Source organism: Danaus plexippus, chromosome 4, assembly GCF_018135715.1.
Source record: "Danaus plexippus chromosome 4, MEX_DaPlex, whole genome shotgun sequence".
NCBI classification, from domain to species: Eukaryota; Metazoa; Arthropoda; class Insecta; order Lepidoptera; family Nymphalidae; genus Danaus; species Danaus plexippus.
Window position 1 is genome coordinate 5,581,094 of NC_083538.1, and position 13,592 is coordinate 5,594,685.

General features: G+C 31.4%; 1 protein-coding gene across 5 annotated transcripts in view; it reads left to right on the plus strand.

Annotated features, from left to right (window-relative positions):
• The window catches only part of LOC116768381 (dachshund homolog 1), a 101,277-nt gene that overhangs the window by 43,502 nt on the left and 44,183 nt on the right, over positions 1-13,592 (plus strand). For all 5 annotated transcript variants that reach the window (XM_032659088.2, XM_061526257.1, XM_061526251.1 and 2 more), the window contains 2 exons: positions 8,319-8,505; positions 10,530-10,589. In XM_032659088.2, coding sequence (XP_032514979.1) covers positions 8,319-8,505; positions 10,530-10,589 — 247 coding nt within the window. The remainder of the gene's footprint in view (positions 1-8,318; positions 8,506-10,529; positions 10,590-13,592) is intronic.

A 13,592-nucleotide genomic window follows, 5' to 3' on the forward strand; every position in this document is an offset into this window, starting at 1 on the left:
ACATTACGAGTAGGGGTATAAAGCTTTACATTCTGATTGAATTCTGCGACTGAAATTAAGTAAGGATTTGCCTGTTTATGTTAAGGGAGAGGGATATGATGGATCAGTCAATTTGCGAGTCTTGTGTTCACGCCTTTGTTACCGATTTCGTAGCGATTGTTCAAATGTTACGGATAATGTTACATCGTAATGTTTATTTACTCGTAATATTAGTGCACGGTTTAATTAACTGCCTTACAAGTCTGTGCCGTTTTATTTAATTATTTAGAAAATTGTTTCAAATTCAATGTTGAAACACGTCTGTCATGCAACATTAAAAAAAACTATTTAATTATAACAACATACTTACTTGTTAGTTTCCAATTTTTTTCTTTAACCGTCCATCATATTATTAGCTTCGCTTATTTTACGCAAATTGATAATTTCATGCATTACATCTATGTACTAATATCTAAGTAAGTGATCAAATAAAAACGTGAACACATACACAACACGCAATACAACATTTATCGGATCCCATAAAAACGAACGGGTTCTGCATTCAGTGTTTTGAAAGTCGACAATTAGTTGTTTTTTAACAAATCGGTGCATAAACATCGCCGGAATCGTATATATGACTTGCATATGTAATTACCATTGATGATAATAAAACAAATTACAGAACTACAAGGAAATAAAACTGATACAATTAAACGCCGAAGTGAGGCGTAACTGTAGAAGTGTTACGATGGCCAACTGGTCACGTGTTATTTCCACGTTCGAAGCAGAGATAAATACTGGCAACGGTAATAATATGCCATTAGCAACTGTTACGAACGAATACAGTTACAGCAATCGATTTGAATTTTTAGATCATATTGCAAAATAATTGATAAACAGATTTATTTACTCGTAAATATAAATTATGTCTTGCTCTATACGGAGTTTTAATTTACCAATGAACACAACAAGCGATGTAAATTAAATAACAGATCTATAAAAATATTTATCTTCTGTATAAAATGAAAGATAAACAATATAACAAATAATATATAAAACATACATTGATGTGAACGGAATGTGACCCAATATTTTAGTGAATATCATAAAGGGAAGGACTCCCTCTGTAGGACACTCCGTTACGCATTCCGAGCGTTTGTACTCACGATCTGAATATGCGAGTCATCTCAATATACAAATGTTTTGATGGATACAAATAAGTAATAAAGATATAAAGGATCGCATTTTACATATACACGTATTATGCAAAATTAAAATAATCGTAGAAGATTTTATGAAATACAATTATAATTTTTATCGGAGCAAAAATGTTTATTCATTGTTGCTATGAATTAAATAAGCCGAGCTATAATATATAGCTTGAGCAACTGTAACTATAAAGCGAATGTAGTTATTAGTAACTTCTTTTGTCTGCTGCAACGTGAAGAAGAATATGTTTTTATTTAGTTTGCAACGAGCAATAAAAATTTCTTGTCCGTCATTAGCATCGTCAGCGCTGTATTTCCATACCAACATTAGCAATAAACTATTTAATTCCCATCGTTTTGTTTGTCGTGTGGAACGAGGTTTACAATTAAAATGCTGTTTTGCTTCCACTTACGACATTACTCACACCTCGCAGTCATCATGGCGCATTCATTTCGTTTTTTGCTTGAGTAAAAGCATAACGATGGTATTTCTTTTAATTAGCAATACCGGCGTATTTTGATAGTCGGCAGAGGTGATTCTTTAAAATTCTTAATCCTTGCTCTTTAACGTTCTAAATGTTGTACTATTTTTCGTACGTTTAACTTCTCGTCTCTATCTTTACCATCGGTTAATTAAGTTGCTGCTAGAAGTTATGTATGTAGATAATATCTATCTTTAATTGTAAGATAAACTGCAAAAGTATGAAAAGATTCCGATCAACAGACTTTGCCTTTTAGAGTAACAAACAAACAAATCATCACATTTATATTATTTTTATTTATTTTCATCAGACAGAGTACGTTTCTTTACGGTGGGTGCAATAAAATAAAACAGTTGTCTCCGTACGTGGCAGAATTACCAAAACTTATCGATCGAGTTATAACAAAATTATAGGTTGTGTCATAACTCAGTTCAGCGACTTTAATAACACTGTATTAATTCATCAGAGTAACCGCCCGTCACGAAGTTATTGACTCAAAGATATTTGTCAATTATTTTTTATTTAGATTCGATTTAGCATAAAGGATTTTGTATAATTTATATATAAAATGTTTAGTGTCAACTAACTTATTCCCACTTCTACGTCCGTGGTTTAATATAACTCGTTGTTTAATTATATATTGGAATTATTTTATTGAATTTTTAAATTTTTCTATCGAATAGTTACATTAGATTATATATTAAAAACTAAAATTTACTTTTCAAGATCCGTGTTCGAGCATTCTATTCAGCAGTTCTAGAAATTGTTGTATTGGCTTGGTTGCTTGATTAAATCATAAAAAAAACTGACATTACTTTTTCTTCAATATATACATACGTATGTTCGATAATCGTTTCTTATGTTTACAGCGTTGTTTTATAGGTCTTCTTTTTTAATATATCAATTCGGATGAATGATTAAAATTATTTTAAAGTATCTATCAATTTAATCATTACAAAACGTTGGATAAATATAAATAGAATAAGGAATATCAATCCATTCGGTAGCTGCAGCTGGCATTGGATGTTCGTACATAATCCGTCTTTTGTGTAATATTAATAAAAATATGCCACGATTTTGTATCTTTGATAGTTATTATGTAACAATGGCGTGCCTCCATTCATACAACTCACGGATGAGTTGATCTTGATGAGTTTTAGGTCGGTACGATTTGTAAAGAATATGTTTTATTGGAATTATAATAATTATAATTTTGTTTCGTTTCAATAAAACTATTTTGTTGATTATTTTATCAGACATATTCGGGTTGATTTTCTAGTTATTCAATTTAAAAAAAATATAATTATTCAGAGTTTTAGTTAATAATCGTATATTAGTATAGTAAGAACAAAAGTATGAAATGTAATTATTATGAAAATAGCACTGATATGGCTTCTGTACTAGAATTAACAAGTAGTACGGTCTAAGCCTACATGCCTAGAGTATTAGGTACTCTTGACATTTGACCTCACTAATACAATGCGTCTTGTTGGAAAGCCACGTAAGAATGTCATAGATTTTCATGTTTCCCCAAACATATAAGCAACATTGATTTTGTGTGTTGTATGAGTTTGATTTCCATTAACAACCGGAGTAAAACTTTTATATATAATTATCTATTGGATTATCATAGCGTAATAATAAAATGAAAGCGTGAAAAGCCACAGGGAGATGTTAGTATAACATAAAACTTAGAATCTTTCAACACCAAGTCTCTCGTATAATAACGGTTATGGAACATACTAATCCCGGTATATGTATGTATATAACTCAGATAAAACTGTACCCCGGTCTATTTACGAGTAATTAACTTTGACCCTCTTTCACACATCAGAGGGAGTTTTATTTCGCTCGTAGAAATGGTTCCGAATGCGATAAACTTCTATATGATTGGTATTAGGACGTTAAATGGATGTATAAACATGTCTTCTTAATGAGGATTCGCTTACACATAATTTCTTATTATATTACAAGTTTGTCACGAGCCGTTTTATTACCATTGCTTATGATTGTAGGAATTTCTATGGAATTCTTTTATTTTATTACGTTTTTAAAATAACTACCAACCTAAAAGTTATAATTTCATAGTAACGAAACTTCAGTTTTAAAGTACGTTAATCGCGTAGATAGGTATAACTAGACGTCGGCTATAACATCTCAAATTGCGTACGTAAGTAAGGGACGCGGATTAGCGTGTGCCTGGGCAAATATTTTATTACAGACCAAATCTCCAGCCCTCGACGTTTTATTGTTCATAAGACTCGTCCGAGCCAAATGAAAGAGTTTATGGCTAGCACATAAGTCTGTCGGTGTTGCAACTAGAGGGAGTTCTCCCGGTTTTTATAGAAATTGCGGGTATCTTTTTGTCTCGCGCGATAATTGTCTCGTTAGAATGATACATGATAGATATGTAGGAACATTCATTACAAGCTTCAGTGATTACAGACTAATGTATACATATTTGTGATTAATTAGAATGTAAGAGAAAATTTAATTGCTCCACCTCTATATCAAACTAACTCTAGTTCTAATAATAAGTTAACTGTTAAAGAAAAATATATTTTAATTTTTATATTAATTTGAAATAATTTAAGTTTGGCAACACAGTCTGATTCATCTTGTTGACTCAAGATATTGACCGTCCGTTTGTGCAGCGATTGTGTATTACTGTTATTGATTGTACTTCGCACGTGACTTGTGTTGACGATTATACCCCGTCTCTAATATGGTCATAGCTTTGTACAACATTATGGACAATCGAGTGTACAAATGTAATAAGAAATTCATCTTTTTATACTCTTGTATAATCAAGTAGCGGCAATGTTTGATTGACTTAATTGATGGAATAATTTGAAATTGTATACTTAATGCAAACATTTATTTGTTTTAAAAGTTTTTATTACGTTTTATTACAGTTCATTGTATACGTGGCAAAACAAATTGGAATAATTTCAAATATCATATTCAAAATTGATAGCTGTTTTTACTTATTAAAGTAATTTGAAGTTGACTTTCATTTATATTAATAGTTTTTATTGAGCCCATATCATTTTACGATGATCGAAACGGGTCGTTCATTTTTGTTCAATGATCGCATCGCATCGGTAGTCATCGTTTTAAAATATATATTTTTATTACAGCGCGCATGCAAGCGACAAGCTGCGATTTATTCTTAAAATTGCAGACAATTATTTTGCCCAATCGTATATGCCATTTGTATACTGACCGTACAATTATGTGTTTATTGTAAACGCTACGATTGCCGGCTGACTGTAATTTTCTTTTAATTCGCCTTGTTTTGTATCATTTCGGATTTCTTTATTTTGCCAATGGCTGTAGAACTGGCCGCTCATAGTGGAGGTTTAAATTCTTTTTGCATATAAATTTTAACAAGTCGTTTTCCTCGACCTTTGATTGTTTTTTAATATTTTTACTTTTATATACATTTGATGTAAAGTGTGTAACAATATATACATCTGGTAGTTTAACCTAACATTGTCTATGATTCAAGTGCACGTTATTTATTCGCATACTTTGTACTTTTACAACCTCTGTATTTATTTCTCGAACCTTAATGTAATCAATAATTTATTCCTTTGGTGTGATTTACGGGCCATTACCATAATGTTAAGTTTCCATTTTAATCACTGAGTTGTAAAACCTAGGATATTTATGAGACACTTGTATTTATAACATAACATAACATAATATGTAAATACTTTGATGAAAAAATATGAATACAACAATTTTTTATTTTTTATTGATACTATTTAATATATTATGCTTTTTTTGATTCTGACTTTATAAATTACGTATCATTCAATATGTGTAATAAAGTAAAATTATGATATTTCCTACGAAAAATTCTAGTAAAATTTAAAGTGATAACATATACTCGCTACATTGTTGATCGAGTTCCGCGAGCTTCTTTCTTTTCACTTTATGGTCAATCACTTATAACTCGACCGTTTGGTCATTTTGTAATCTGTCTGTAATAAAACTCAATGGTTATTATATATTTTTTGCTTATGGCTTGTTAAATAAATTATCTTTTAAATTGTACGCTTTATTATATCAGATTGGAAGCGTCAAATTCTTTTGTTCATCTTAAAAAGTAAATAAATATACTATAAATCGTAATTATTTAACAAACGGAACATATAAAAAGTTTCAAAGTTTGCGGTTATGATTGCCTCTATCCCAGCCTCCTTTAAACACATAAGTGATATAATTGGGGTTCCGATTCTATCGATTATAATTCTAAATAATAGCCCATAATTTCCTGCGATCATTTGTCGAGGACAGTCGATATCCGATCAATAAATCGATGAATTTTGTTATAATGGCGGTTCACGATTGACGTTTCATTTCTCTAAATGGCTTATCAGTGGATTCGCTTAATAATACGTATAATAGATGATAATGGTGCTTTGTTACGGAATGTTTTGATCGGTAGTTTTGTTTTTTACTCTTGACGATTAAATTCGTCTTATAAAAATTGACTTAAACAATTGTTTCAAACCGAAAAAAAATAATAGTCGGTGTTTATTTTTCCTGAGAGACTAGTTAAGACTAGTCTTTAGTTCAAATCAAAAAGGACGAACAAATATAAAAGGAATAAGTGTAAATGAGACAGCGAAGAAGGGTTGTTGAAACCGCACGTTATTACGAGATTTAACACGTATTTAGGTAATTAGTAAGTGCGGTTGACCGGTGCGGTCGGGTTCTTTGTACGAATGGGGCAATGTAAATATGATTTTTGGTGAAGTATCCCAGTTGTGGTTAGCGTGTTCAGATAATTTTATTATAAGCGAAGCTTCTTCATTAATAATTACCAGAATTATTGTGATATTTATTTCCGTTTTTTTTTATTGTAATTTAAATAAACGATAAAAACAGGTTTTATCATAACATTGATCCATAATCATCTCATTTAAATATATCCCAGTTAATTCCACAATAATAATTTTAAATGTATGTGTATATTAATTTATGCTTTTGAATCTATACGCTTCATTAATTCATAGAAAGCTGATGTTTATCGAACAACTATAAAACTGTAAGGTAACAACAAATACATTAAATTCGGCGCATGGTTCTGAAGATAACCGAGGCGGTTAACTAAGTAAATACACCCCATCAATTAATTCAGGGCCCATTGGTCATGATGGTTGTTTGTTAACTTTGTGTTATCCTTAGAAGTGGATACATGTTTGAGTGATTTAATGAAATTTTATATTAACCCGTTTTATATATATATACTATACCCAACTTACGCTTCACCAAACTGTGAAAACAAATAAATAATGATGGTATCTGTTTGTATTCCAAACGGACCAGGGTTAAGTTGAAGAAATGACTTTAGTTCATAATTGTTTTATCGGTAAATTTGAATAAAATCTGTATTAATAGATCATGTATATATTTTTTTAAAAGCATGATATAATGTTTACAGAAATTAAACATATTACAAGTAATGAAAACAGTAACATAACATAAAAATGATGAAAGTAGCTTTGTGTTTTGAATTATATTATATAAAACTAATTCTATAAATACCACTTAACAACGCTTTATAAATAAGTATAATACATAAAATAATAGTAGTAATCTATTTTCTAATGGGTATTACTGCTTTGAGTACGTTTTAGTGTATAATTAAGTTTGTAAGGTTAGAAATTGTTGTAGTACATCCAGTAATACTTATTTAGTATTACAGAACCGTAATTTTTTTCTGCTAGATGGATTTATTTATATCTAGACGAAAATGATACATATATTTTTTTAGAAAATTAAAATAAATTAAGTTCATTTAGTTAGTCACTTGCTATATTTATTTGATTTGTATCATTTGAAGAGTATTAAACGTAGTTTTGTTCTGGAATAATTAAGTGAAATTTCAATGGTGACCATGGTGACTTGTAATCTTACACTTTTTGTACCGCCACCAAATATACCTGGACCCTAATCGGGTAACAAAGTAAAACATATTAAATACTCAGCAATCCTAAAATCCTTTGTAGAGAGTACAATGGGAAAGGGTATTTTCGTTAACGATTTAAACGTTAATTCGTGTTTAATTCGACACCTTGTTAATTGTTTCCAACACCCCGGTCCGTTTGGTGACCGGGGGTGGACAAAGACCAAAACCCCCCATAGGGAGTCATTTTAAGAATATTTGTCGACTCCCCCCCCTCCTTCCCTCATGTTTACACAGGTTGTTTGTGGTGCCCAGAAAACAATGGTCTCGAAATTCATTGCTCATTTTATTATTGTTGATACACCATTTTACGGGCGATTCGATTATTGGAACGAGTAATTAAATGATAATACCGGGTATTAATTGGATTTTACCTGAGTAGGTACGTGATTATATTTAAGTGCTGCGCTATTTATATCAAGGAAACGAGAATTGATATCATAAATTCTATTCCATCATCAAATATTTTGTTAGACCTTTGCTTTTTTTCTAAATATGTCGGTGATAATTATATTTATTTATTCTTGTACGAATTTTGCGTACAAAATGTTATTGGAAATTCTAAGTAGAATGTTAATGGTATTGGAAATTAAATATAAATATGTGATTATATTATAAAAAATATGGATTCAACGAAAAGCACGATACTTATAACAATTGTTGTTCTAGAAATGGCTCGTATGGACAAGTCCCCCCTGCTCGCTAATGGGTACAACGCGCCCCCCACGCACCTGGGACCCATGGGCTTCATGCATCAGCACGCGCTCATGTCCCCCAGTATGCACCACGGAGTCCCTCGACCTGACGGATCCATCATCAAAGGCCAGCCGATGCACAATATGGAGGCACTGGCGAGGTAAGTCGTAGTTTTGGTTTATTTTCATAAACAATAACTTATTTGTGGAAATTAATATTACCTGCATTATAAATGTTATAAATACTTCTATTTTTTTTGAGGGCATGAATTAATTATTTATTCTCTAGATACTAAATGTTTGTATTAGTTGTAGAATAAGAAGATATATTGGAGAGGTAATATAATTATTTACCACAATGACGAATACACAACCATAGTGCCTGAAAAAAAAATGTCTTAAAGCTGAAAATAATACCAGAAATAGTTTAATAAATTATGTTAACTTGCAACTTGAGGTATCTTGAGATTTTCTGCAAGCAAATAATATATATATATATTATATATATATTTGTATTGTTAACAAGAAATAAAAAATCTAAATGGAATCAAATTATTCTTGCTAATAATTCCTAAAGGTAATAAGGTTAAGACATATCCTGAGTAAGTATTATATAAACTAAAGAGGAATCCATAGAAAGATTTAAGCTTTCCTTAACGTTGTTCAATATGTTAATTTATGCCTTTAACGTGTGTCCTGTATATTTTTTATTACATTTAACCAAAATTTTGACATATATTATACAATTATAGGACATTTGCGGAATACATTGGTCTGAGCGGAACAAATTAAGAACTGAACTGTTCCAAGAATTAGATCCTCCACATGCAACATAATAAATATTAATTAAGAGATTTTACGTTACGTATATACGTACGTCAATGAACAAATAAACATAAGCGAGCTTACAGCGGATACTGGTTACGTAAAACTGTGGCTTCCCAAACACGGCATGAGCCTAAATTAATTCACTGTTATGTATTTTATCCATCGTTATTGTATAGAGTTCTATAGTTATTTGCCGTAAATCATACGGGCAAAAGGTAGATCTATTTTTGTTTTATTGATTAGTAAAGACAGACGCTCGATGTTTATTTGTGTTTTAATAACCTAAATTGTTTACGAGATGCTTTTTAATAACTTCTAGTGACTTTTTAGTTTGTTATTGCGGATCTTGTATTGTGTTTGAAGAATTAAAACAAGATATTAAGTTCAAACAGATTAATTTTATATGAAAATAAAATATTAAAACATTAAGGCTGTGAAACAATTTTACCCAATTAACACATAATGAGCTTAAACATACGCTAATGAAAAGGAAGCCTGTAAGCGGGTCACAAGTGATACAGGTTAAATGTCTGAGTTAATCCAATAAGAAAAGTACAAACACTGACTGCCCTCGCTTCCGCCCGAAGACCCGCAGCGTTCACTTCACTTGACTTACCCCACTGTCTTACTGTCGTCTGATTCAGCCAGCTACAATAACCTACATAGGTTACTGATATACTTACACCTTACCTTATATAAGTTTAATGTCACAACTCAAAGCAAATTCACCTTCAATGGTTTTATTTTCTTAGGCTTTTCAATAATTAACCATGCAGTTAATATAATAATGTTTAAAAATATTACAACGGGTGGAGTACACTTAAGTATCGAAAAGGATCCTACGAAGGGACACAGAAGTATGCTCGAGTATCAGACTGGAATGAATGAACCCTTACAGAACTCTCTAACTATTGTAAGAAGCATTCCCTTCAAGAAAAGTTTAATGAAAACAAAGTGTTAAAGTAATTGAGAAACAATTTCGACGATCATGCATCACTAGTTACGACACAAATATAAGCGATTGTTTTAAAAAACATAATTAATTTCTTCGACCCCTCGCTCAGTCTAACGGAACATTTAATATTGAGTGCTCATAATTATTCCTTTTACATTCAAACCCTTTTTTTTATTTGCAAACTTTAATTTTTAAATACTCGAGAGCACTTTGTTGCAAGTTTTGTCTTCTTGTAGACTCTAAATTGGTAAAGGGAAGGTCTTTGTGAAAAAATAATTTTCAATTTATACCTTCGCGGAGCCGTCTAACCATCATTTTTCATCTTTATTGGCCTTATTTTCTAATTTTAATATCCCATTTTCCGTATTCTTTTCTCATTTTTATTTTATTCTTTGTCGACAGATCTGGTATTTGGGAGAATTGTAGAGCAGCTTACGAAGACATCGTAAAACATCTAGAAAGGTAAGATTATTGTGTGATCAAAAGATAATGTTTTTCATTAGCCATTTGTTTTAAGTTCTCTTGTTATTTACTTTGTTTTATATTGAAACTCTTACTTTAATTTTTCACTTCATCATTGCCGAAGGACGAGCAAGGGAGATACAAATAAAAGCATTTTTAATTTAAACGCCTAGATATCAGGGGAGTGTGAAATTAGAGGACACAATTAGATCGCTGGATCGGGTGTATTTTTAACAAATGACCGGTCGGTTGGCGTCGGCTCGGGGTGCGAACAATTCATCAAACTCATTCTGAGCTAATCTCGATGCGAGGAAAATGCGGCTCTCATGTAAATTGGGCCAATTCGAGGGCCAATGGTTAGGGGAAACGCTTTTCTTTTCTTGTTTAATGGATGGTGATTGATCGGCGGGATCGAATGAAATCCGCGGTTTTGACTTCATTTCGAAGAGCCGCGATTGAGTGTTTCGATACCACTTTCAATTTGGATGCTATTGAAATGAAAAACAGTTACGTCATTTTTGGTTATTTATTTTTTTCAAATTTTAAATATTGTTATATAAAATTAATGAAATAGTACCTAACTTCGGATTATAATAGTTATCTGTTGTTAATGATTATTTCGTTTTGTATCATTATATATATGTTAATAAATATTTTGATATCATAATCACAAATTAACAAGCGGTTATTAAAGATAGCGTTTTAAATTTTTGGGTGTCCAATTAAATTAATTTCTTTTTTTTCAATTAATCCTCCAGATTTGAAAATAAACGTATCCATGCGAGTTGGGTAGAATTACAGTCGGACAGCCAGCCTTGTACCGATGTGTCACTGTCAGATCGCAGCCACGGGTATAGGATTAAGGCTGTTTTAAAGAAATTACAATGTATTTTTGGCGTAAAATCTATATATAGTATTTTGAATTGTAAAATTTGATTTACGCTTTACGAAATATATAAAATAATTCCTTGAAATATAAATTTTAATGTTGTTAAAAAATGGTTGTAATAATTTGTAGATGGTAATGTTAAATAAAAAGAACTAGCACCTGCTATACTATATTATTATACAATGAAGATATTAGGAACACATTTTATGATTGTATGGATTCAAAGTAAGGGCTGTTATTTAGTGATAAATCGATGACTAAAACGGTATATTATACCTATAATACAAGAATTTATATCTTTTTCTATATATTATAAAGGTGATTTCGTTTCCATTCGTAAACATAAGTATTTCTTGATCTAAAAATTATATTTAATAGTCCAATTAAAAACTGATAAAGATTTAGCATTTAAATCATTAAAAGATTTTGAATAATTGAAACGTGAATATGAATTGATTGCCGATGTTAACATCGTATCATTCCGATATTGACATTTATAACAAGCAACACTGTTTAATAATACCAACTTCGTTCGTTCCTCCGCTCGCTTGGCGCAGGCGCCGACCGGTTCTCGATCCTAAGTCCAATTAATTGACAAGATTATCTTTGATTTAATATAATTTGTAGGTACTGTTTGTTTTGCATCTTCCAAGTGCACTCGAGCGTGCTTATTAGACGCTTTTAAAACGATTATTTTGATTTTACTTTAACATTGAAGGGTTATTGAAGTATTTATAAATTGTTTTGATCCTTATAAAAGAATAAGTATCTCGTGTATAAACAAATAATTTTAATGAATTGTAATTATTAAATAAATAACTAAGTTATAAAATTAAGTTTTTTAAGTAACAGTTGAGATAGGGTAATATTTTTGGATTCAGTTTTTCACTTCTTTTTATTTTTGTTGGTTTGCAACCCCAGTTTGTATCGCAATGGTAACAAAATCCCAATTCGGAGCGCTGCAGAATCCGCTGTAAATCAAACGGTGACTCAATTAACAGTCAACAAATCGTTGGGATCTATGCATTCGTCCGGTTTAATTCCGTTTCGGATCGAATTAGCTGCGATTAATCGGCGTACGGCGGGTTAAGCCGGGAGGGCACACGATGCACACATCGCACTGACGGGTCTCGTTACTCATTGGACCCTTGTGCCGGAAAGATAGCTCAGTTTGGTCACCCTTTATTCTACATTTTTAAAAATAATTTAATTACTCTATGATATATCTTTTTACGTCTTATCTATATCAGCTTCTGAACCTCGATTATTTCCAGCAAATTTTTTTTTTGGTGTTGTTATTGTAGTCGCTTCAAATCAATTCCTGTTTGTATAAATTATGCTTTACTAGACTGTCTTTAGTAGGAGACGTCAAGAATCTCATTGGTAACATTTGCGTGATTGAATCCTCCACCATTAATTTCAACGAAGATCAAACGAAGACCGAGGGTGATATTTATCAAGGATATTGCGAATTATTTTAATCAAATCAAATTCCCTTCGTTGTAAACAAATGCTTTTGATTAATGAGACTAGCGACAGAGCTTCGTCGTTGTGATAAAACACCCGAGGAAAAGACAAAATTAATGGTCATAAAATGAACTCTTATATTCGAAAGATAAAGATGCTGAATGCTCCGAATCTTCAATAATGCTTCCTACCATTTGAAGGATGATATCCGAGATAGCATCTGGTGACTGTACATTTACGTCAGTCCTCTATTTGAGATGATTTTCTCGCGTTTAGTGTTAGGCAGAGATATTTATATTGTCACGCAAGTCATTAATAATAACGACTTTTGATTTTCAGTCGGCTAATATGCGTAGGGTGCTTCATAAAGGGCCGAGTCACGGACAACCCTGAATACCTCCCGTGTTTGTCACCGATGTGGTCATACTGGCATTTTATGTAGCTCTTTGTGCTTTGCCCTTTTATGGTTCAAACTATTTGGATAGTTTATACGGTGAACCGAACTATTTATCGTATTTGCTTGATGTTCAACTGGAATTCAGTTTTATTAGCAATCTCTTTACTATTTATGAATTTCAACCTACATATGTATTTATATAATTAAACATCTAAGCTTTTTCCTTTTTTCTATGTGTGCTTTTTTCTTT